Source organism: Dipodomys merriami, unplaced genomic scaffold (genome assembly GCF_024711535.1).
Source record: "Dipodomys merriami isolate MVZ:Mamm:240054 unplaced genomic scaffold, mDipMer1.0.p SCAF_1, whole genome shotgun sequence".
In the NCBI taxonomy this organism is placed as follows: domain Eukaryota; kingdom Metazoa; phylum Chordata; class Mammalia; order Rodentia; family Heteromyidae; genus Dipodomys; species Dipodomys merriami.
In genome coordinates this window covers 114912644-114937147 of record NW_027202270.1, presented here as the reverse complement: position 1 = coordinate 114937147, position 24504 = coordinate 114912644, and the positions used below count along the sequence as shown (strand labels likewise).

The window sequence follows — 24504 nt, the reverse complement described above, 5'->3', positions numbered from 1 at the left end:
CACAGCACCACGTCTTGCTTTTTCTGAGTAGTTTATTGGAGAAAGGAGTCTCATGGACTTTCCTGCCTGGTCTGGCTTTGAACCACGATCTTCAGATCCTATTCCTCCTGAGTAGGTAGGATTACAGGTGTGAGCCACAGCACCTGGCTGATTGCAGAATTGTCTAATGATACTAACCCTCATGCCTCCTTGGAGTCAAGCGATTGGAACCCTTTAGATTCCTGGGGAAAGACAAACCCCCAAGGTAGCCAGAGTGACTGCAGGGCATTCGCACTGGTGGAGGACTCAGGAGCCGCCTCCTTCCACAGCTACCCATTGGGAGACAGCTTGCATTCCATCCCCCCCTTAGAAGGAAGACCTCTGCAGAACTGGCCTAAATCCCAGTGGGATCCCAAGGAATAACTGGAGCTTTCAATAGGGCAACTGAATTGAAAATCTCAAGTAATACCACTTGTCTATGGAAGGAAGGCCCGTCTTCCCATGCCCTTTCCATGTGTGTTTGGGACAGAAAATAAAGGAAATGGCTTTGCTTGATTTCCTCAGAGCTTGCTTACATCTCCATTTCTACATCTGGGGAGTTGTCAATCCAGGCAACTTCTTCTGCACACTGTTTCTGAGATAGAGGAACTTGGGACGTGTCTGATCTACAGTTTAATCGCTTAATCCCATGGCAGAAAAGACCTGACCCAGGGGAGAAGCACAACCCATCTTATTTCAGAGACCAAATCTCCGCTTCTGTGTGGTTCCCCTGAGGAAAGAACTTGCCTTTGGGTAGAAAATGAAAGAGAGTTGAGTTCCTTCCCTCCTATCCTCTGCCATGAAGCCCCAAAAGATCACCATTTACGATTGTGGACACCAATCCCGCAGAATAAAGTGAGCTGCTCAGCCTCATCAGCATTGATTATGGCTTTAAAAAACATCAACCTGTAGCTGAGCCCAGTGGCTCACGCCTATAATCCTAGCTACTCAAGAGGCTAAGATCTGAAGATCACAGTTCAAAGCCACCCTGGGCAGGAAAGCCTGTGAGGCTCTGATCTGCAATTAACCACCAGAAAACCAGAGGTGGCACTGTGGCTCAAAGTGGTAGAGCACTAGCCTTGAGTGAAATTGCTCAGAGATAATACTCAGGCCCTGAGTTCAAGTCCTATGACCCATGGGATGGGGGGGGGGAGAGGGAGAAAACAACCTTAGTCTGTGGGACTTGGACAACCATCTCAGCTTTTCCAAAGCTCTTAAGTTTCTTACATCTTTTTCTATTTGTTTAAGATGATGTAAGGCGGAGGTCATGATGATGACGGTCTTCAACATGCCTGGCTCTTGAGTCATGCTGTTCCGTCTGGACAGGCTGCTTTCCATGCCTGAAATGCAGTTGTCCTATTATCTCCCTCCCCATCCTCCAGAGCCCTGCTTTCTCCATCTCCTGGCATCTTTCATTTTGCTACTCTTTTTTTTGGTGGAATATATCCTGCAGAGGCTTTCTGAGAAAGAGAGGAAAGGTACAAACTATTTATTCTCACACTTCAGCATATTTTGTTTGCATGTAGCTGGTGTGTGTGTGTGTGTGTGTGTGTGTGTGTGTGTGTGTGTGTGTGTGTGTGTGTGTGTGTGTGTGTGTGTGTGTGTGTGTGTGTGTGTGTGTGTGTGTGTGGTTGTTGATTGGATAAAACATTCCTTCAAGCTTTGGAAGGCATTCCTTTGTTGTTGTTGGTGGTGGTGGTTTTGGGTCCTGTGCCTTGAACTTGGGGCTTAGGCACTACCTATAAGCTCTTTTGCTCAAGGCTAGCGCTCTACCATTTTGAGCCACAGCACCACTTCCTGCTTTAAAAAAATTTCTTTTTATGTAGAATCTCTTTGATTTGGTGTTAGAGTCTAAGTAAATAATACAGACTTTTTAAAATTTGAGTGTAATCACATTTGGAAGGCATTGTTTTAAGGCCTTCCATCTTCTGTGTTGTTAAGAAGTCTGGTGCAGTTCTATTTTCTGCTCCTTTAAAATGTCACATTTCTTCTTCTTTTTTTCTTTCTTTCCTTTCTTTATTTTTTATTTCCAGAAAATTTTCTCTATGTTATAATAGTTTCAGATTATGAAAATCACTGACCTTGGTTTTCATCTGTTTCACTGGCACCTAGTGGACCTTTCCTGAGGGAAAAAAAAAACGTATAATCATTTTGTTATTTCTCTCCTATCCTTTGTTTTCTTGACCTGCTATTGTTTGGGAGTTGGTTTTTTAGTATTTTAATGATTTTTCAAAATGTTTAAGTTGCTTTTCTTCTGTTTTGCTCTCTTTTTTATTACTTCTCTTCTTTTCCTTCTTTTTTTTTTTTTTTTTGCTTTTCTTTTCTTGTTCTTTTTCTTTTGTGACACTCTCTCACTTTGGAACCCATCTTGGCCTTGAATCCACCTCTGAATTTTTTTTCTTACAGGCTTCTCTTGAGCATCATGTAAATTTCAGTTGTGTGCTTATGGCTAAGCATAGAAGCTCTGAGCTTCACTGTGCCGTCAGTTGTCTGACTAGGTCATTTACTGAAGGGACCCTACTGTCAGAACCTCCAGATCTTTGCTCCTGAGCCTCCCCCCTCCAATATTTTACCTAGGGAGTAACTGGCTGCCAGCTTCCTCCCAGCCTGGGAGGAAAGAGCACCGCAAAGCTGTTGGTATGTGAATACTCACGTGATCTTGTTTTCAGAACAGTGTCCCCTCTGCCAGATGTCCCCATTTCAGAAACCAAAGCTGCAGTCTTCCTCCAGGCAGGAGAAAGAGTGCTCCCTATTGGTTAAAAGTAAATCTAAGGATTTGTTTCTAAGTAAAATTTCACCCTTCCTTCTCAGAGCCCAGCTCCACAAAGAGCTGAACCTTCTGAAGAGCTTCGAGGGGGGGGGGGGGGTTGAGGGGGAGTAAATTGGTTAATTATCCATGTTCCTTTCCTGGCTTAGGTTTCAGCTTTCTAGGATCTGTCAAGTCACTTACCATTCTTGTCTTTTTTTTTTTGGTACTGGGGATCGAACCCAGGACATTGCACTTGCTAGGCAAGTGCTTTGCCACTGAGCTACATTCCAGCCCCACTTACCATTCTTGTAAGGGTTTGTTGTTTGTTTTGTGCCAGTCCTGAGGCTTGAACTCAAGCCTGGGCCTTGCCCCAGGCCTTTTGCTCAAGGCTAGCCGTCTAACCACAGCTCCACTTTCAGCTTTTTTGATAGTTTAGTGGAGATCAGAGTTTCACAGACTTTCCTATCCAGTGAGCCACCAGTGCCCAGCTTGTGGATGTTTATCCTTTAGAAAAAAATGTCTTCAGTATATTCTAGTCAGGTTTGAGAAGGGAATTCAATCAGACAAGCTTGTTCCATCTGTCAGCTTTTTGGTATATATACTGATACTAGGGCTTGAACACAGGGACTTGTACTCTTATTTTGGCTTTTTTGCTCTCAACTGCTTCTTCCCAACTTGAACCATCCCTCCCCCTGTGGTGGGTAATTGGAGATAAGAGTCTCTCGGATTTGTCTTCCCAAGATGGCTTTGAACCATGATCCTCAGATCTTAGCCACCTAAGTAGCTAGCCTTACAGGGGCATAAGCCATCAGTGCCTCCCTATAGTCTGTCATCTTAATTCAGAACTCCATTGGAGCATTTGTTCAGTTGGGTTCTGTGACTGTGTCCTCTCTCCCATGTGATCTTGGCTCACTCTGTGCTCAGCTCAGTCCTGTCCTCTTTAGGACCTTGGGAGGTTGAAGAGCCCAGGACTTTTAAGATCTTATCTGCCTTGCTCTTTAATCTAGTCCCAGGCACTAAATACACAGTATGCATGTACTTCTCATGCTTATGTGTCCAGCCTAGCCTTTTTTCTGAATTCCGAGCTGCTCGCTCAAAGTCTTCCCTTAGATGTCTAGTGAGCACCATCTTTCTTTCTTAATATGCATAGACATGTATCTTACTATATACACACATGGCTCCAATTCCAGCCCCTCATCTCAGAACAGATTCTATTTCTCTCCTTGTCTATGGTTATAACTTTCTTCCAGCTCAGTGAAAATCTCTTACCATCTCAGAGTGTTGCACTCAAAAGTGATCTTATAGCCAGGCTCCTGTGGCTCACAGCTATCATCCTAGCTACTCAGGAGGCTGAGACCTGAGGATCAAAGTTTGAAGCCAGTCCAATTAACCAGAAAAAGAAAAGCTGATGGGCTAGGAGGGTGGCTCAGTGGTAGAGAGCCACAAGGCCCTGGGTTCGATTCCTCAGTACCACATAGGCAGAAAAAGCCGGAAGTGGTACTGTGGCTCAAGTGGTAGTGTGCTAGCCTTGAGCTGAAGAGCTGAGGGACAGCGCCCAGGCCCAGAGCTCAGAACCCATACGGACAAAAAAAGAAAGAAAGAAAGAAAGGGGGAAAAAGCTGGAAGTAGAGCTAGGGTTCAAGTGGTAGAGTACTAGCATTGAGCAAAAAGAAAAACTGAGAGATAACACTCAAGCCCTGAGTTTAAGCACCAGTATCAGAACAAAAAAAGGAGGCAGGGGGAGGGAGAATCTTACAATCTGAGACTTTTAGCTCTTACAGTCTGAGGCTCTCATGTTCTAGAGAAGTTAATAATAAAGGAGGGAAGGGAGTTGCTAGAGTTTATAGTCTGAACAGAATTTGTATATTTGAGAATTGTGTAATAATTCACTCAGCATCAGAGGAACATGAATACTGATAGGCTATTATAATTCACTTTCAAATACTCCTTTTGCATAATTTCTTTTGGCAAATGTTTTAGAGACTAAAGTTTATTGGCATTGGTAACTTTATATTCCTACTTAATTCACTGAACTATCAAGATATAGTCTGTGTGTGTGTGTGTGTGTGTGTGTGTGTGTGTGTGTGTGTGTGTGTGTATCCCAATATTGGGGCTTGAACTCAAGCGCTTGCACTCTTGTTTAGTTTTTTTTTTTGCTAATGCTGTCTCTCTACCACTAGAGCCACATCTCCACTCCAGGCATTTTGCTGGAATTGTAGATAAGAATCCCAAGTATTCCGGTCTGCCTAGAATGGCTTTGAACCCCAATCCTCAGATCTCAGCCTCCGAAGAGGCTAGGGTTCAGGCATAAACCACCAGCACCAAGCTAAGACATATCCTATTTTCTCTGGACAAAAGATGAAGGCTGGAGGAGCATGGCTGTCCCCTTCTTAGCTGCATTATTCTAGGCTTCTTTTGTGGCAGGTAAGGTTTCCAGCATTTGTGCCTCTATGCCACTAAAAGAAGGAAGACAATTAGCAGAGGAGTGGCGTAAGCCCAGGATGTGATCTTGATCTAGAACTGTCCTGCCTTTCTTCCTGGAGGTGGCCTCTACATTTCCTCCCTGGTATCCCGTTCTCTACCAGCATCCTCTCCTCCGCTTGAAAGGATTTCCTGACCATCTGGTGTGTGACAACAGTGGCCCTGTGTCCTCTCCCAGGGGCTACAAGTAGCTTTTTTTGTGGTCACCTTTAGCTCAACTACTCAGGAGTTTCCCTCTTATGCTACTTGCTTGTTTTGGCTGAGGCCCACAACAATGTCATTCAATGTTTGATTCATAAAAGCAGTAAAACCTAACTGGGTTCTAGTGGCTCATGCTTGTAGTTACTCAGAAAACTGAGATCTCAAGATTGAGCCCAAGTAGACAAATCAGAGAGGCCCATATCTCCAAGTAAGCACCAAAAAGCTGAAAGTGGAGTCTCACAGACTATCCTGCCCAGGCTGGCTCCTGAATAGCTGGGATTATAAGCATGAGCCACCATCACTGGGCTTGAAATTGTTTTAAGAAGGCAGAGAACTTGGTACTGGCACAAAAAGAGACCCGAAGACCAATGGAACAGACTAGAGAACCCAGAAATAAAACTGCATACATACAGTCAGATGATATTTGACAAAGGAGCCAAAGACATACAGTGGAAGAATCATAGCCTCTTCAACTACTGGTGCTGGGAAAACTGGGTGGCCACATGCAGAAAACTAAAAGTGGTCCTAGCCTGTCACCATGCACTAACATCAACTCAAAATGAACTAAAGACCTTAACATCAAACCTGAATCTCTGAAACTACTGCAGGACAGAGTAGGAGAGACACTTGAACTAATAGGCACAGGCAGGAACTTCCTGAACAGAGTCCCAGGGTCACAACAAATTGGAGAGAGACTGGACAAATGGGACAACCTTAAAATAAAAAGTTTCTGCACAGACAAAGAAATAGTAACCAAACTAGAAAGAAAGCCAACTAATTGGGAAAAAATATTTACCAGCAATATATCAGACAAGTGTCTAATATCCATTATATACAGGGAACTCAAGGAACTAACCCCTCACAAATCTAACAAACCAGTCATGAAATGGGCAAGGGAGCTAAAGAGAGACTTCTCAGAAGAAGAAATAAAAATGGCAAAGAAACACATGAGGAAATGTTCATCATCCCTGGCTGTAAAGGAAATGCAAATGAAAACAACCCTGAGATACCACCTTACCCCAGTCAGAATGGCCCACATCCTAAAGTCAGCCAATGACAAATACTGGAGGGGATGTGGAGAAAGAGGAACCCTATTGCATTGCTGGTGGGATTGTATACGAATAGAACCACTTGGGCAGAGGTCTGGAGATACCTAAGAAAGCTAAATATAGACCTCCCCTATGACCCAGCCAAACCACTTCTAGGCATCTACCCTGAGCAACAGGAACCAGTATACAAGGACACGTGCACCTCCATGTTTATTGCAGCACTGTTCACAATAGCCAAGATATGGAAACAAACCAGATGCCCCACTACTGATAAGTGGATCCAAAAATTGTGGTACCTATATACAATGGAATATTATGCAGCCATTAGAGAGGACAAAATAATGGCATTTGCAGGGAAATGGATGGAACTAGAGCAGATTATTTTGAGTGAAGTAAGCCAAGAACAAAGAGAGAAATGGCACATGGTCTCCGTGATATGTGGATGCTAAAGCCAAAGTGCAAGGAAATATGACAAAGTAAACAGAACTTGAGAAACAAAGGACAGCACTCATTTTGTCATATCATTGCTAAATGACCCCATGTTCTTGACCATATATATGGCATATATATATATATATATATATATATATATATATATATATATATATATATGCGTGCAATGGAGGGAAGCCAGGAGAAAACGCAGAATAAGTGGGAAACAGGATGACATACAACAAAGGGGCCCATCAGCTCCACTGGACTTAGAAGAAAAAGAACTAAGCAAACCAAAAACAGCGATGGGAAGGGAGGAATGAGAGGGAAAGAGGGAACAGTGTACACTAAGCAAAAGGAAAGAAATGTGAACAACACCTGATGTGAAAGAAATAATTGTATTATCAAAGCTCATAGAATTCACAAACTTAATAGACTATGATAATGACAATTTGCCTTGTGAAGGTTAAAATGGTGTTTGTGACTTTAACTACGTATCACTATTCTACAATACTGTGAAATATCTGAAATTTATGTAATCACCTAATCTCAATTTAAAAAAAAAAAAGAAAGAAAAGAAAAGTGATAGAAGGGATGGATTAGGAGCAATGGGTGACAATGTTGTCAGATATTTTGTATTCATATGCTGTTTTGTAGAATGGGAACTTCTTTGTACAACTACTTAAAGATAATAATAATAATAATGTTTTTTAAAAAAAGAAGGCAGAGAGCCGGGCGCTGGTGGCTCACGCCTGTAATCCTAGCTACTCAGGAGGCTGAGATCTGAGGATCACGGTTCAAAGCCAGCCCGGGCAGGAAAGACTGTGAGACTCCTATCTCCGATAAACCACCAGAAAACCGGAAGTGGCGCTGTAGCTCAAGTGGTAGAGCGCTCGCCTTGAGCTGAAGAGCTGAGGGACAGCGCCCAGGCCCAGAGTTCAAGCCCCACGACCGACAAAAAAAAAAAAAAAAAAAAGAAGGCAGAGAAAATGCCGGATCTGAGGAGCACGGTTCAAAGCTAGCCTAGGAAGAAACGCCTGTGAGATTCTTATCTCCAATTAACTAGTAAAAAGCTGTAAGTGAAGGCATGGTTCAAGTGGTAGAGCACTAGCCTTGAGAAAACAAAAAAAACCCAGGCACTGGATTCAAGCCTCAGGACAGGCAGGCAAGAAAGAAAGAAAGAAAGAAAGAAAGAAGAGAGAAAGAAAGAGAGAGAGAAAGAAAGAGAAGGAAGGAGAGAGAGAAAAGAAAGAAGGAAGGAAAGAAAGGAAGGGAGGGAGGAAGGGAAGGAGAAAGAGAAAGGAAGGAGAGAAAAAAGGAAGAATGGAAGAAAGGAAGAAAAAACAAACAAACAGGGAGAGAGAGAGAGAGAGAAAGCAGGGAGAAAGAAAAAGGAGAATGATTAGAGGATTGAGTTTTAATTGAGATATATTGTATATGTATGTGGAAATATCACAGTGAAGACCCCTTGTTCAACTAATATGTTAATAAAAATTAAAAAAAAAACACATATGGCCAGACCAAAAAAGGTAGTAGAAATGGAGCCCAAGTTTCCAGTGCTATGCAAGGCTTGAGTGAGGAGACACTAAAGCCTGTTGTACTTCTTGTGGAAAGCACTTGTTTGCATAGTTTCTCCCTGTCAAAAGATATGTTAGACTGGGTTCTGGTGTCTTACACCTGTAATCCTAGCTATTCCTGAGGCTGATATCTGAGGATCGTGGTTTGAAGCCAGTCAGGGAAGGAAAGCCTGTGAGACTCTTATCTCCAATTAACCACCAGAAACCTGGAAATGGATCTGTGGCTCAGAGTGGTAGGGTGCTAGTCTTGAGCAAAAGAGCTCAGGGGCAGTGTCCAGACCCATGACTGACAAATAAAAAAACAAAGACATGCCCCCAGAACTCAACAATATGCTGGTTATGCATTCTTAACACTTTGGAATGATTCTGTTACCTTGGATTTTTTTATTGTTATTATTACCAAAGCCTATCTTAGTTTATTTTTTCTCATCTTGAGCTAACTTCCATGACTGCACTAATGTGTGTGTTTGTTTCTCTTTATTTTTCTAGGGTACCAGAAAATCTTGTGAGGAGTATAACTTGGCAGACACTGCAAGCTGTCAATTTTTGCCACAAACACAATGTAAGTTTCCTGATCTCCCTTGAAAAATCAGATGCCTGTCTTTAAGCTAGGTGGAGCCTGGTACAAAGTTTGTATCCGATTTTTGTAGATAGAATTGTTCACTCCAAGTTTCACAAGCCCAGGTTGGTGGAAGAGGATAAAAATGCTAATTGAGATATACCTTTCTGCTTAGGTTCTACAAAACCCAGGCACAACTGGGCTGGCAGAGGGACAGCATACTTGTTCCATGGTAGCTTGAGTTCTCAGATGCTGCAAGCCTGCTGCTCCCTCCAATACAGTACTGCCTTCATTACACACAGAGAGCAGGGGTCAGCTTCAGTGGTAGAGAGCCTGCTTGCATACACATGGCCCTGGCTTCAGTCCACAGCAGAGGAAGACAAAGAAGAAAAGAAGTTCTGGATGCTGAAGTTTCCATAAGTGCACTTTAGCTGCAATCTTGTTATTCTACCACCTGCTAGCTCCTATGGGGTTGAACTTGTAGAGCTAAATCCTGTTCCTGGCCTGTCTATCCCAAATACTTTTTTTTTTTTTTTTTTTTTTTTTGTCGGTCGTGGAGCTTGAACTCTGGGCCTGGGCGCTGTCCCTCAGCTCTTCAGCTCAAGGTGAGCACTCTACCACGTGAGCTACAGCGCCACTTCCGGTTTTCTGGTGGTTTATTGGAGATAGGAGTCTCACGGTCTCTCCTGCCCCGGCTGGCTTTGAACCGTGATCCTCAGATCTCAGCCTCCTGGAGTAGCTAGGATTACAGGCATGAGCCACCAGCGGCCGGCGCTTTTTTTTTTTTTTTTTTTTCAAGAAAGAAGGAAAAAAAAATGAGAGCATTCAGCCCCTCTCCTGACTGAGTCATCATTAGCTGAAGGCTAGACTCCTGGTCAGGTGGGAGGGTAGCTCAGAGGAGGAGCATACATATTTAGTATGCATGAGTGCTGGATTCTGTCCCCAGCACTGGAAAAAAAAGTTACCATTGTACATCAGAAAGTGTGGGCACTTTCCATTGTTAGTCATTTGAGTGATGTTAGCACTCTTCTGCCAGCAGGTTTTAGGAGAAAGGGAGACGAAAGGCCTGGTGTGGGGGAGATCTGAGAACAGAAGACAAATGTAATGCATACCACGGCTCTCTGGAGAGCCCCAGATGCTGTTTAGGCTCCACATTATCAGTGGGGGAGGGTACCGAAACTTAGAAAGAATTCCCAGAACAGAATGGGAGCACATTCTTGGTTACAAGTCTTCTGATCATATGTCATCATGATATTCGTGGATGTGCCCATTTATAGCAATGTTGTGAAGACCCTGGGGAATGAATTCGAGCCCTCAGGATCATTCATTCCTGACAGCCAGAGAGATTTCAATTACATTATTTTTTTTTAATGCCTCCCCTCAAGTTTTACAGAATAATAAATACCCAGGGGGGAAGAATTAGTGAGATTTATCTCTCAACTTAAAGATGTCTTTGGAGTGAAAACTGGTTAGGTCCAAGAAGACCTCCTTCTTCTTTCCAGATTGTAAAAAGTCAAGCCCAGAGTGTCAGGCTGCAGGCCAACAGCGATTCAGATTGGAGAAAACCCAACATTTCCCTGAAGTGGAAAACAACTGAGAGAGGAGAAGATCATGGGAATTCAGCATAGTATTTTGATCTGGAATTCTTTTTTTCATGTTGTTGTTAGTGAAGTTGTTGTTTGGATTTTTTTGCCAAGGACATGGTCATTTGATTTTTTTTTAAGTCAAGCATTCTTTCTCTCCAGTTTTGCCCTGTGAAGGAATGTAGCCTGTGTTCTGAAAACCAGGTGATGTGAGTCTAAATTATGGAGTTGAGTCACATCCCCCAGAGCTGGATGTGGTGCCAAGAGTATTTGATGTGTGTGGGACAGCGCTGACATCTAGTGACTCTCCCTAGAGGGTGAGGCTGCTGTGGCTCTTGTTTATCTTGTCAGGACAAATGGCAGCTGGGAGGCAGATCTCTAGGCTAGCTCCTGCAGCCCGCCCTTCAGCTTATCTCAGCAGGCTCTGGGCTTGTCCTGTTTACCAGGCCAACTGATCTCAGCCACTCAGCTGTGAATTTTGCTTACACACCAACTTTCCAGGGGGAAAGAAATGGCTGTTTATCTGAAATTCAAATCTGAGTGTCTTGTATTTTTATTCACTGCTTAGTGCCCCTATTTTCATTTTGCTGTTTATCCTACTGGTCCTTCTGGGTTCTTCAAGAATTTGAGGGTTGGGCTGGGAATGTGGCTTAGGGGTAGAGTGCTTGCCTAGCATGCATGAAGCCATAGGTTTGTTTTCTCAGTACCATATAAACAGAAAAGGCCAGAAGTGGAGCTGTGGCTCAAGTGGTAGAGTGCTAGCCTTGAGCAAAAGAAGCTCAAGGCCCTGAGTTCAAGCCCCAGGACTGGCAAAAAAAAAAAAAAGAAAGAAAGAAAGAAAAGAATTTGAGGGTAAAGAGGTGAGATGCATTGTACTCATCTGACAAGTTGTATTGAAACCCCTTTTTACAACTACTCAAAGACTTTTTTTAAATATTTAAGTTAAAAAAAGAATTTGGAAAAAAAAGAATTTGAGGGACGATTCAGACTATAGAATGGAATTTGATATATTTTAGGCTGCTGATTCGTCTTAACAAGACAATGAGCAACTCAAGTGATTGTTCAATTATGCAATATTTACTAAATATTCATGTGTTTTAGGGCTGGAGGTGTGGCTCAGCAGTATGGCAGCCGCTGAGCACTACCCCAGTACCAGAAAAAAAAAGTTTTATTTATGCCATATAGCATAATTACTTTTTCACAATGTTTTTGTTACTAGTGCATACACAGAGATGTGAAGCCCGAAAATATCCTCATCACAAAACATTCTGTGATTAAACTCTGTGATTTTGGATTTGCTCGGCTTCTGAGTGAGTACTGAAGAGTTTTCTTTAGTTAAGTGGAAAGGACAGAAATGTTCTTGATGGGATGAAGGATCTAGATGCTACCAAAAGCTAATTATTGTATACTTATATTTAGGTTGAAAGCTTGCTATGAATTATAATTCTCTAGTTACAGGATTGTGTGATATAGTTATAATTTTAAAACATAAATACAGTGGTTTAATGTGTGTGCAATATATAAATTATATAATAATGAAGTAGTTATTAAAAGTATGCTAGTCTCCTGGTTGGATTCTCTCTCTCTCTCTCTCTCTCTCCCTATTTTTCCCCTCTATAATAATACTTCTCAGAAGTGCTATTTGGGGCTGGAAGTCGTGGTCAGTGGTACGATGCCTACCTAGCAAACTCATAGGTCCTGACTTCAAACCTCACTACTGTTTCTTTACCTCTCCCCTTCCCCCCCAAAAAATATTAGAATGATTTGAAACCTTAGCTGCAGATTCAGATCATCTGCAGAATGTGACAAATTATGCTATAGTCCTAAGCCTTCCCCAAGAGGACTCTGATTTAATTGGTTTGGTGTGTGGCCTGAACACTATTAATTCTTTTTTTTTTTTTTTTTGTCTGTCATGGGCCTGGGTGCTGCCCCTGAGCTCTTCAGCTCAAGGTGAAGGCTCTACCACTTGAGCCACAGCACCACTTCCAGTTTGTTTTTTTTTTTTAAATCAGTTGTGGGGCTTGAACTCTAGGCCTGGGTGCTGTCCCTGTGCTCTTCAGCTCAAGGCGAGTACTCTACCACTTGCGCCACAGTGCCACTTCCAGTTTTCTAGTGGTTTATTGGAGATAAGAGTCTCACAGACGTTCCTGCCTGGGCTGGCTTTGAACCTCGATCCGAAGATCTCAGCCTTTTGAGTAGCTAGGATTACAGGAGTAAGCCACTGGCGCCCTTCGTCACTTCCAGTTTTATGGTGATTAATTGGAGATTACAGGCATGAGCCACTGACACCCGGCACCAGTAATTCTTTATGTGCTATATTCCAAGTGATTTGAATGTACAATCCAGCATTGAGAACAGTGATTTCAAAGAACCACAGGCTTGGGTACGATCTTGATTCTATAAGTGTTTCCTTCCTAGTTTTGATTGCAGGATTCCATTGTTCTGTCTTCCATGTTCCATCCCTGGCCAGCGGGACCAAGTGACTACTACACAGACTATGTGGCTACCAGGTGGTACCGCTCCCCTGAACTGCTGGTGGGGGACACACAGTATGGCCCCCCAGTGGACGTTTGGGCAATTGGCTGTGTCTTTGCTGAGCTAATGTCAGGAGTGCCTCTGTGGCCTGGAAAGTCCGACATGGATCAGCTCTATCTGATTAGGAAAACCTTGGGTAAGTGTGGTTTTTTGTCCCACCTCTGGGACAAAGAGCCAAGTTTCCAGCTTATCTGATGCCCTTAGTGTTCCAGAAAGGGCATCTTGGAAACTTCAAAGATATCCACATTTGTTTAATTCTTTAATTTTTTTTTTTTGGGGGGGGGTTTGGTCGTGGGGCCTGAACTCTGGGCCTGGGCGCTGTCCCTCAGCTCTTCAGCTCAAGGCTAGCGCTCTACCACTTGAGCCACAGCGCCACTTCCGGCTTTTTTATTTTCTGCTTATGTGGTGCTGAGGAATCGAACCCAGGGCCTCATACATGCAAGGCAAGCGCTTTACCACTGAGCCACCTTCCCAGCCCGATACCCACATTTGTTTCTGTAAAAATAATAAACAATCACTGAACATTTTCTAAATGCCTAGACGACATGATTTGCTCTTAAGCATAGTTTGCATTAACTTAACTTCCATGTAGAAATTTACATTTCTAAAAAGCCTAGCAGTTGGGAGAACGCTTTCACAGTTTAAGTTCATATCCAAAATGCTTGGGACCTGAAGTGTTTCAGATTCTGTAATCTTTATATATCCTTAATGAGATATCTTAGGACTGGGACTCAAGTCTAAATGTGACAGGAGAATGGATGATGAGGTTCTTCTGCTTCCCAATCGCCCAGAAAAATCACAAGTTCTTGAGATCCACTCATGTAAAGCATTTCAGGGTGTCTCACACAAAGGAAAGGTTTTTTTTTTGTGTCTCTTCCCTCCCCTCCAGGTCATGGGGCTTGAACTGTGGGCATGGGCGCTGTCCTTGAGCTCAGCTCAAGTCGAGTGCTCTACCACTTGAGCCACAGCACCACTTCCAGTTTTCTGGTGGTTAATTGGAAATAAGAGTTGCACAGACTTTGCTTTCCTGGGCTGGCTTTGAACTGTGATCCTCAGATCTCAGCCTTGTGAGCCACCAGTGCCCAGCCAAAGGAAAGTTTTATAAGATGAAAACTTTAGCAAGGATTTATTTTAGTATAACAGGTTTTTTTTTTTTTTTTGGATCCGGTCGTGGGCCTGAACTCTGGGCCTGGGCGCTGTCCCACAGCTCTTCAGCTCAAGGCTAGCGCTCTACCACTTGAGCCACAGCGCCACTTCCGGCTTTTTTTTTTTTTTTTCTGCTTATGTGGTGCTGAGGAATGGAACCCAGGGCCTCATGCATGCAAGGCATGCGCTCTACCACTGAGCCACCTTCCCAGCTCCCATAACAGGTTTTAAGTAGGGAGAAATGGAGACATTTTCTTCTCCCCATGCAGGAAATGGGAGTTAAAGATTCAAGCAATGGTTAGCAGGGCTTAGCTGGTAAAGCTCTAGCCAGTGAGTGAAAGTATTAGGTACTATGTTCAAATCATAGTCTTGGACCAAAAGAAAAGATTCAAAATAGCAGTTCCTAGCTGTAGCTTTTATACTTTTTGAGCTGGGCAAGTATATGTGGGTATTTCAGTCTAGCAACTCCTAATCCTTGAAAATGGTTCTGAGTAGGTAAGCTATCTAAGTGGGGCTCACTCAAAACTCAGGTAACTTTTAGGGTTTTCTTTGTCCAAACAAGTCTGTGTGTGTGTGTGTGTGTGTGTGTGTGTGTGTGTGTGTGTGTGTGTGTGTGTGTGTGTGTGTGTGTGTGTGTGTGTGTGTGTGTGTGTGTGTGTGTGTGTGTGTGTGTGTGTGTGTGTGTGTGTGTGTGTGTCTTGGTCGTGGGGCTTGAACTTGGGGCCTGGGAACTGTTCCTGAGCTCTTTTGCTCAAGGCTAGCACTCTACCACTTTGAGACAGTGCCACTTCCAGTTTTCTGGTGGTTAATTGTAGGTAAGAGTCCCATGGATTTTTCTGGGTTCAAAGCCTGGGTTGGCTTTGAACCACAATCCTCAGCTCAGTCTCCTGAGTAGCTAGGATTACAGGTGTGAGCCACCAGCACCTGGTACGCCTTGCATTCTTTCTGTCTACTCCTTTATAGAGAGTCCCCAGATTTTTACCATTTTGAAAGAGATGGCAGATTTAGACAGCCCCTTCTGGGTCACCTAATCTTTTGCTTTAGCATCCAGAAGTAGGTGTGATGGGAGGGGTGCTTCACTGCTTTTTCAGCGTATTTCCTGGTTTTATTTTCTGAGCCTTTGGATGTTTGCTGAAAGGAATGTAATTTGCTTGTCTTCTCATCTGTCTGTCATGCCTCATGAGCACAGAATACTTTTTTCTTTTTTTGGCAATCATGCATCTTGAACTCTGGGCCTGGGTGCTGTCTCTGAGCTCTTCAGCTCAAGGCTAGTGCTCTACTAGTTTAGCCTCAGCACCACTTCTGGTTTTCTGGTGGTTAATTGGAGATAAGAGTTTCATGGAAGCCGGGCGCTGGTGGCTCACGCCTGTAATCCTAGCTACTCAGGAGGCTGAGATCTGAGGATCGCGGTTCAAAGCCAGCCCGGGCAGGAGAGACCGTGAGACTCCTATCTCCAATAAAACCACCAGAAAACCGGAAGTGGCGCTGTAGCACTGTAGCTCAAGTGGTAGAGCGCTCACCTTGAGCTGAAGAGCTAAGGGACAACGCCCAGGCCTAGAGTTCAAGCCCCACGACTGACAAAAAAAAAAAAAAAAAAAGAGTTTCATGGACTTTTCTTGCCCTTGATGGGCTTTGAACCACGATCCTCAGATCTCAGCCTCCTGAGTAGTTAGGATTACAGGCATGAGCCACTGGCACACGGCTCACAGAATACTTTTATATCCACCTCATACCTTATCTTAAAGGTAACTACATACAATATTGTTAATGTGTCTGTGTTTTTATTGTAGCCCATCATGTAAGGTCATGTGGTATTTGCTACTTGTGGTGTCACATTGGCACTCAAAAAGTTTTAGGTTTTGGGACATTTTGGATTTCAGAATTTTTGGATTAGGGATATTCAACCTGTATTCTGTTGTTGTCATTTCATTTATATGTTCTTAACCCCAGTTTACCTAATTACTTTGGATCATCCTGACTCTATGGAAGATGCTGGACTGAGCCCAGAGTCTTGTGCATGCTAGGCAAGAACACTGCCAATGCACTGAGCTATGTCTCTACTCCGGATTTTGAGAGAGACAATATAGCACAGGCCGGCCTTCAACCCTCTTCCTGCCTCTGCATTACAATGTCCAGCTTGCCTTGTATTTGTTGTTGTGGTTGTTTCTCAAAGGTTCCTAAAGGTGAGATCTTGTCTTATATTTCAATTTATCCTTTACCAGTGTCTGAATATTGCAGACATCTTGTAGTCCAGGCAGAAGGCACTTAGCCTTCTGTTATTCCTCCAGTGATTTTAGAACCCTACAGTTGTGATGAAAAAAGGTTGTTAGGGTACTGAAAATTACTTATCATGCTAATGTTCACTGGGGTCTGGAACAAGGAATCAGAGGCTACCGTGCGTGTGTGTGTGTGTGTGTGTGTGCATGCTGGTTCTGGCCCTTGAACTTAGGACCTGTGAACTATATCCTTGAGCTAGTGTGCTCAAGGGGCCAGTGCCACAGCTCCACCTCTGGCTTTTTGCTGGTTAAATGGAGGTATGGATCTCATGGACTTTCCTGAGCAGGATAGCTTCAAAACGTGATCCTTAGATCTCAGCCTCCTGAGTAGCTAACGCTGATCCCTTGCTTAAAGGCTACCTGATCACTTAAAATGGGATGAGGTTCCTGGATGTGTGCGAGTTCAGTAAAATTGAGCAATGTGATACTCTAGCATAGGAACTCTAGCCTCGTTCATTTGGTAGCATGTGCAGGGCTCTGTCTGGAGGCTCTTCATTTCCACTGCACCCTGCCAAACGCCTCCCAGAGCCCAGCAAGGCCTCCCAGAGTACCTCCATACAAACAAAATTCCTGTAATATCCCTAGAATTTTACATGAGAGGGATTTTGGTTCATGTGGCTGCAATGAGTGCAGACTGAGGTTCACAAAGGCTCCTGGAATCTAGAAATGCTCCTTTTGATTCAATGCTTCTGATAAATCTTCTAAACAGTAGATGAAATGTATTTCCAACAGATTACTAATTGGTGAAAGAAGGAGAAATCATGGTTCCTTTTGGAATGTAGTCCTTCTATCTGAAAAATCTTCCATAATCTTCTATGTTCCTCTCTTCCTTCCTTGTCTTCCCTGTCTCTTTAAAATATTTATTGAGAGTTTGCTGCTGTATGTCAGGAATTGTTCTAATGGCTAGATATGTACATTTTTGTCAGAATTCAATTAATATAATTTCAACTTGTACTTGCTACACTTGGTTTTTTTTGTTTTTGTTTTTGTTTTTTTGGGGGGTCCGGTCATGGGGCCTAAACTCTGGACCTGGGCGCTGTCCCTCAGCTTTTTAGCTCAAGGCTAGCTTTTTTTTTCTGCTTATGTGGTGGTGAGGAATCGAACCCAGGGCCTCATCATGCAAGGCAAACGCTCTACCATTGAGCCACTTTCTCAGCCCCACACTTGTTATTTTTTAAGGCATTATTTGCATATATTGTTTGAATTGCTTGATTTGGGTTCCTCAAATACATGGTAAACCTTTGAGAGCAAAAGTATTGCAGCCTTAGCCGGGCGCTGGTGGCTCACACCTGTAATCCTGGTTCAAAGCCAGCCCAGGCAGGAAAGTCAGTGAGACTCTTTATCTCCAATAAACCACTAGAAAACCGGAAGTGGCGCTGTGGCTCAAGCAGTAGAGTGTTCACCTTGAGCTGAAGAGTGCAGGGACAGGGCCCAAGCCCAGAGTTCAAACCCCACGACCAACAACAACAAAAAAAAGAATACTGCAGCCTTGTGTTTCTGTAGCTTACCACCTCTGGGCCTAACTCAGTGTACTGTCTGTTGTAGAGCTCAATACTCAATGCTTCTCTTGATTGGGAGAAAAATAAAACCACCCTGCATCTTTTGGTGGTATAGATACACACATAGATTCCATAAAAGGGACCATAGTTTACTGTTTGTTAACAAGTCTTACCTCTATCTTTCTTCTTGTTTTAAAGGGGATCTCATTCCCAGGCACCAACAAGTATTTAGCACGAATCAGTATTTCAGTGGAATGGAAATCCCAGACCCTGAAGACATGGTAAGTGACCAATTTAGAGAGAAGGCTGGCTAGGTTTTGCTAGGCTCACTCTGCCTTGGAAGTTTTGAAAAGGAAAAGTAGAGTAAATTTGGCTAACAAGCTCTTAGTCTCAATGCTGATTTAATGTTGAAACAGTTTGCCAACCAGGGAATTTCTTTCCCTGGTTGGACCTGTCATTTATCATTGTTATCAATTGATTCTGGGTAGCTAAGGATCCGTGTGTGTGTATCTGTGTCTGTGTGTCTGTGTATACACAGGAGGCTGTGTTATTCAAGAGGCTGAGATTTGAGGATCATGTTTCAAAGCTAGCCTGGGCAGGAAAGGCCATGACAGTATCTCCAATTAACCACCAGAAAACTAGAAGTGGCACTGTGGCTAAAATGGTAGAATGCTGTCCTTGAGCAAAAGAGCTCAGGAACAGTGCCCAGGCCCTGAGTTCAAGACCCACGATGGACAAATACAAAACAAAACAAAACAGTATATAAAGCAAACAGTATATAATCTGATATAATTCAAGTAAACATTTAACAAAATAGATAATGTATATATACAAATTATATCATAAGTATAAAATAATACAAATAAACCTCTGGAAAGTCATGCAAAAAGATTTATATTTGTTAAATAAATGCCCATGTTTATATACAAAAGTATTAACAGTATTTCTTTGTAATGATATTTCGAGGTAAACTTTTTTTATTCTTTTGTTTTTTACCAGTTGTGGGGCCTGAACTCTGGGCCTGTGTGCTGTCCCTCAGCTCTTCAGCTCAAGGTTAGCGCTCTACCACTTGAGCCACAGTGCCACTTCCAGCTTTTTTTTTTCTGCTTATGTGGTGCTGAGGAATCAAACCCAGGGCCTCATGCATGCAAGGCAAGCGCTCTACCACTGAGCCACCTTCCCAGCCCCAACTTTATTTTATTCTTTATGGGTTTTAGAGGGGAGAAGGCATTAGTGGGGTTTTGGTCTCAAGGCCTCATGCTTACTAGCAGGTGCTCACCCTCTTGAACCATGCCCAGCCCTCTTTTTCCTTTCTTTGCTTTTAGTTATTTTTCAGGTAGGGTTTCAAAGTTTTGCCTGAGACCAGCCTCAGCCTCAACTTCCTACCTACAGGCCTCCCTAAGTAGCTAGGATCCCAGATGCAAGCCACCACATCCAGATAACAGAAACGAACCCTCCAGTTACTCAGAGTTTCCTAGTGCAAGTTCTGTCTGTTCCTGTGCTTGTGTTGTCTCTTCACTCACCCCTTCTGCCCCAGCTTCCCCCCCCCCATCCTGTCCTGTAGCACCAGCTTTAGGAAAAGTGGGTCATGCTGGGACAGAGGGAGGAATGACACCTGGCAGATGGGAGACGACCCAGCTGGCTCCCTGGTGACCTGCACATTCCTAGTTATGCTCCAAATATCCCTTAGCACTTTCCAGTTGGATTGTCTGTGCTGAGACATCAGAACCAGCCCAGGTTTCATAAATGTAAAAACCTTCCCATGGTCTCTCAGAGATGGTCCTGCAGGAGATTTCCTGTTGACACAAACACAGGAAGAAGCAGCGGGGGCTGAACACTTCAACATCTGTGCTGCAGTCCCTCTGCGGGGTCAGTAACCTCGACAGGGAGGCCTGATGGTTGCTGGGAGTGAGGAACTGGCTCCACTGGCAGGCTGGGGTGTGCATCACCAGCAGCCTGCAGGCCTCCTCAGAGGCATTGTTGCTGAGACAGCAGGGCCCGATCTTAGCCAACAACATATCAATCCCCACATTTCACACAAGAGGAAAAACTATGTAAGTGACTACGGGGAGGGAAAGGGAGTTAGAAGCTACTCTCAAGTGCTTTGTATTAACACCCTCAGATTTGTCAACAAATCTGCTTTAGGATTTTTCTCCCCTTCTGTTGAATGTAAGAAACTTAGGCTCAGCTAGGCACCAATAGTTCACATCTGTAATCCTAGCTACTCAGGAGGCTGACACCTGGATCCGGTTGGAAGTCAACCTAGGCAGAGAAATCTAAGACTCTGACTCCAATTAATCAGAAAATGCTTAGAGGCATGGCTCAAGTGATAGAGCACCAGCCCTGAGTAAAAAGCTGCTTGAGAGAGTGTAAGTCAGGCTCTGCTCTGTAATCAGTGATTTGCATGTAGACAATTGCGAATTGATAGTTGGAGCTGGTTCTCAGTCATAACACTGCACTCCAATGCTAGGCCATACATAGCACAGGGATGATTCATTAGATGAGTCTGGCCAGTTGCTCTGGCCAGCCGCTTACACTGTGCTATCTTCATACCCACAACACACTAGGGCCATTTGTTTTCCTCAGCTTGGCTGGTCTTCTTTCAGCAGCTTCCCTCCTCAGATAGCTTTTGTCAGTGGGATGTCTCTTTATCTGGTCAGCAGCAGCATGTGACTTGAGCAGAATAGCCTTATATGGCCAATGGGAGATGGATGAATGCCTACTCAGGAGACTTTTTAAGCTGGGAGCTGATTGGGGACCCACAGGCTCTTGTGGGAGGAGACAGTGTTTATGCTAGAAATCCATGAAGCATCTGTTCAGTTGAATAAAACTGTATTTTGAAGCTCCCTTTATAAGAGTGTAAAATACAATAATCTAGTGCCCGATTTTCTCAGGAAAGGCAAGTTACCGAAATTGTGGTTAAAAAAAAAACAAAAACTTTTATTTTTTTCATTAGAATTTATTTGTAATTTGCTAGCTTCTTCAGTATGTAAAGGGAATGGCTAGGAATCCCCCTACCCTACCCCACCCCAAAAAGGAAGTAAATTTAGAAAGCCATTTGGAAGTAGGAGAGGAGCTTAAGAGATTGTTGCTGGGATTCATCCCTTTAATTTAATCCTAGCTGCTCAAGGTGGCTGAGATCTAAGGATCAGGGTTTGAAGCCAGCCCTGGCAGGAAAGTCCAAGAGGCTCTTATCTCCAATTAACCACCAGAAAGCCAGTGGAGCTTGACTCAAGTGGAAGAGTGTCAGCATTGAGCAAAAAAGCTCAGGGACAGTGCGCATGCTCAGGCCCTGAGGTTAAGTCCCAGGACTGGCACCAAGAAAAAGAGAAGAGACAGAGACAGAAAGAGAGAGATAGAGACAGTGAGAGAAACAGAGGCAGAGGCAGACAGAGAGAAGCTGTTACTGGGAAGGTGACTTGGGGAAAGGCAGAAGTGGCCAGGAAGGCGTCAAGAAGATAATTCTAGTCCAGAGAAAGGTTGCCTTTGGAGGGAACCTTAATCTGAATGTATGTCATAAATTAAAGGCTCCTTTTCTTTTCAACAGGAACCACTGGAGTTAAAATTTCCAAATATCTCTTATCCTGCCCTGGAGCTCTTGAAGGTAAATTTATGGCTTCAGCAGAAATAAGACAATAGTTGTCATCAGAATTACATGTACCAAGCCGGGCGCTGGTGGCTCACGCCTGTAATCCTAGCTACTCAGGAGGCTGAGATCTGAGGATCGCGGTTCAAAGCCAGCCCGGGCAGGAAAGACTGTGAGACTCCTATCTCCAATAAACCACCAGAAAACTGGAAGTGGCGCTGTAGCTCAAGTGGTAGAGCGCTCGCCTTGAGCTGAAGAGCTGAGGGACGGCACTCAGGCCCAGAGTTCAAGCCCCACGACTGACGAAAAAAAGAATTACATGTACCAGTTCATGAAATGTTCTTTTTAGAATTCTCTCAATTTTTAAAAGGGGTCATTCTATTATAGTTGAAACATCTGTGTCCTTTAAAGAAGCCTACCATCATATTTTAAATCTAAATTTATACAAAATATAAAATTTAAAAGGGTAGTATCTGTTTTACAAATGGATTCTTTCCTTCAAAAAAAATTCATAGGTATATAAACCTTTAAATAGTAACTCCCTAGTACATGTGAAATACATTTTGATTTTAATGTTGTTTAAAAGCCAGATGCTGGGGCTGGGAAGGTGGCTCAGTGGTAGAGCGCTTGCCTTGCATGCATGAGGTTCAATTCCTCACCTGGGTTCAATTCCTCACCACCACATAAGCAGAAAAAAAAAAAGCCAGAAGTGGCACTGTGGCTCAAGGGGTAGAGCGCTAGCCTTGAGCTGAAGAGCTGAGGGACAGCGCCCAGGCCCAGAGTTCAGGCCCCATGACTGGACTCTCCCCCACCCCCCCAAAAAAAAGGCTAGATGCAGGTGACTCATGCCTGTAATCCCAGCTACTCAGGAGGCTGAGATCTGAGGGTCTCTAGTTTTGTTTTTGTTTTGTTGGTCGTAGGGCTTGAACTCTGGTCTTGGGCTCTGTCCTTGCACTCTTCAGCTCAAGCAAAGCATGGTGGTTCACATTTATGATCCCAGTTACAGATGGAATTAAGATTATGGTTTGGGGCCCAGGTAAAAGCATGAGACCCTATGTGAACCTAAAGCAAAAAAGGCTAGGGGTTGACTCAAATAGTAAAACACTTGCCTAGCAAGGGCAAGACCCTGATAAAAAAAAAAAAAAAAAAAAAAAAAAGAAAAGCCGGGCGCCGGTGGCTCATGCCTGTAATCCTAGCTGCACAGGAGGCTGAGATCTGAGAATCGCGGTTCAAAGCCAGCCCGGGCAGGAAAGACCGTGAGACTCCTATATCCAATAAACCACTAGAAAACTGGAAGTGGCGCTATAGCTCAAGTGGTAGAGCGCTCGCCTTGAGCTGAAGAGCTGAGGGACAGCGCCCAGGCCCAGAGTTCAAGCCCCATGACCGACAAAAAAAAAAAAAAAAAAAGAAAAGTTAAAAATAGTATTTAAGGAAATGGAAATACTAATTACCCTAATTTGATAATCATTACACATTTGAAAAATATATTGAATTACTTTACTGTACTCTATAAATACAATTATTGCATCATTTAAAGTGATAAAAAATGAGTTTACTCTTACTAGATTAGTAAGCTCAAACAATTTAAAAGAATTGTGTGTTTTTCAGGGCTGTCTGCACATGGACCCTGCTGAGAGGCTGACGTGTGAACAGCTACTACAGCACCCATATTTTGACAGCATCAGAAAAGTAGGGGATTTGACCAGAGAACCTAACAGACAAATGAGGAAGACCTTACGGCAGAGCCGGAAGCACGTGCCTGGGGTATAAAAACACCCAAGGTTATAGTTTCAAATGCTTGCACACCTGCCACCATGTGCAGAGCTGGAATCTGAGTTCAAAACCACTACCATACTCTGACCTCTTCATTCTGGCACTAGGAAACCAATTACCTGATTTATCAGGGACCCAGGGACTCTGCCTCCTATAGCCCCTCCTTCCCAAGTCCTAAAGGGTGCCCTTTGCCTGCTGTTTCCTGCTGCCACAGGGGATCCGCAGTTTCTGACACAGCAAGGTCCACTAGTACATGCTCCTTGTGCTTTAGAAAATGAAATCAGGTTTACCTTCTGTATTAATATTACAGACTGGTAGCTAGGTACCAGTGGCTCACACGTATAATCCTAGCTATTCAGGGAGCTGAGATCAGACCTAGGAGAAAAGTCCAGATGCTGTCTCTAATTAAACAACAAAATGCTAGAATGGAGGCATGGTTCAAGTAGTAGAGCATACCAGCTTTGAGCAAGCAAGCCAAGTGAGCCTGTGAGCCCTAAGTTCAAAGGACCCTGTACTGGGGGAAAAGAAATCCTGATTAGTGCAAAGTGTTTAAATGGCCTTACATGAAGTGTCTCGATTGAAGGCAAAATCTAGCAATTTAGAACAGACAGACCATAGTTGTACTGGCTGCTCTTGGTCACTTCTGGATTTTCTATGTACTTCCTAAGCTATACCTTATATTGCCTAAGTCTTTCCATTGGTAGCCCCCACTGATTAAAACAGAATGCATCTGGGGCTGTGTGTGGTTTGGAGGAAATAGATGCAATGGTCATTAGGAATAGGTACTACACGAACCCCAGGGCCCTAAAATAGGCCACTTACTGTGTTAGAATGTTTTTCTTCTATTTTCTATCATATTACACACGCGCACGCGCGCGCACACACACACACACACACACACACACACACACAATCAAAAGGGAATTTATGTGCTGAAAAAGTTCCTGAATTGCCCCTTTTGTGATGCATTCTAAATAATGGGGGGGGGAGGGGAAGGGGGGAATACAAGGCCCTGTTTTCAGCCTAACTGTGTTTTGCAT

General features: G+C 43.6%; 1 protein-coding gene across 3 annotated transcripts in view; it reads left to right on the top strand.

Moving 5' to 3' along the window:
• Cdkl1 (cyclin dependent kinase like 1) overlaps positions 1 to 24504 on the top strand; it is a 56567-nt gene that overhangs the window by 31459 nt on the left and 604 nt on the right. For all 3 annotated transcript variants that reach the window (XM_070027817.1, XM_070027826.1, XM_070027808.1), the window contains exons 4-9: positions 8997 to 9069; positions 11869 to 11959; positions 13120 to 13320; positions 18304 to 18386; positions 21653 to 21709; positions 23300 to 23455. In XM_070027817.1, the coding sequence (XP_069883918.1) occupies positions 8997 to 9069; positions 11869 to 11959; positions 13120 to 13320; positions 18304 to 18386; positions 21653 to 21709; positions 23300 to 23455 (661 nt within the window). The remainder of the gene's footprint in view (positions 1 to 8996; positions 9070 to 11868; positions 11960 to 13119; positions 13321 to 18303; positions 18387 to 21652; positions 21710 to 23299; positions 23456 to 24504) is intronic.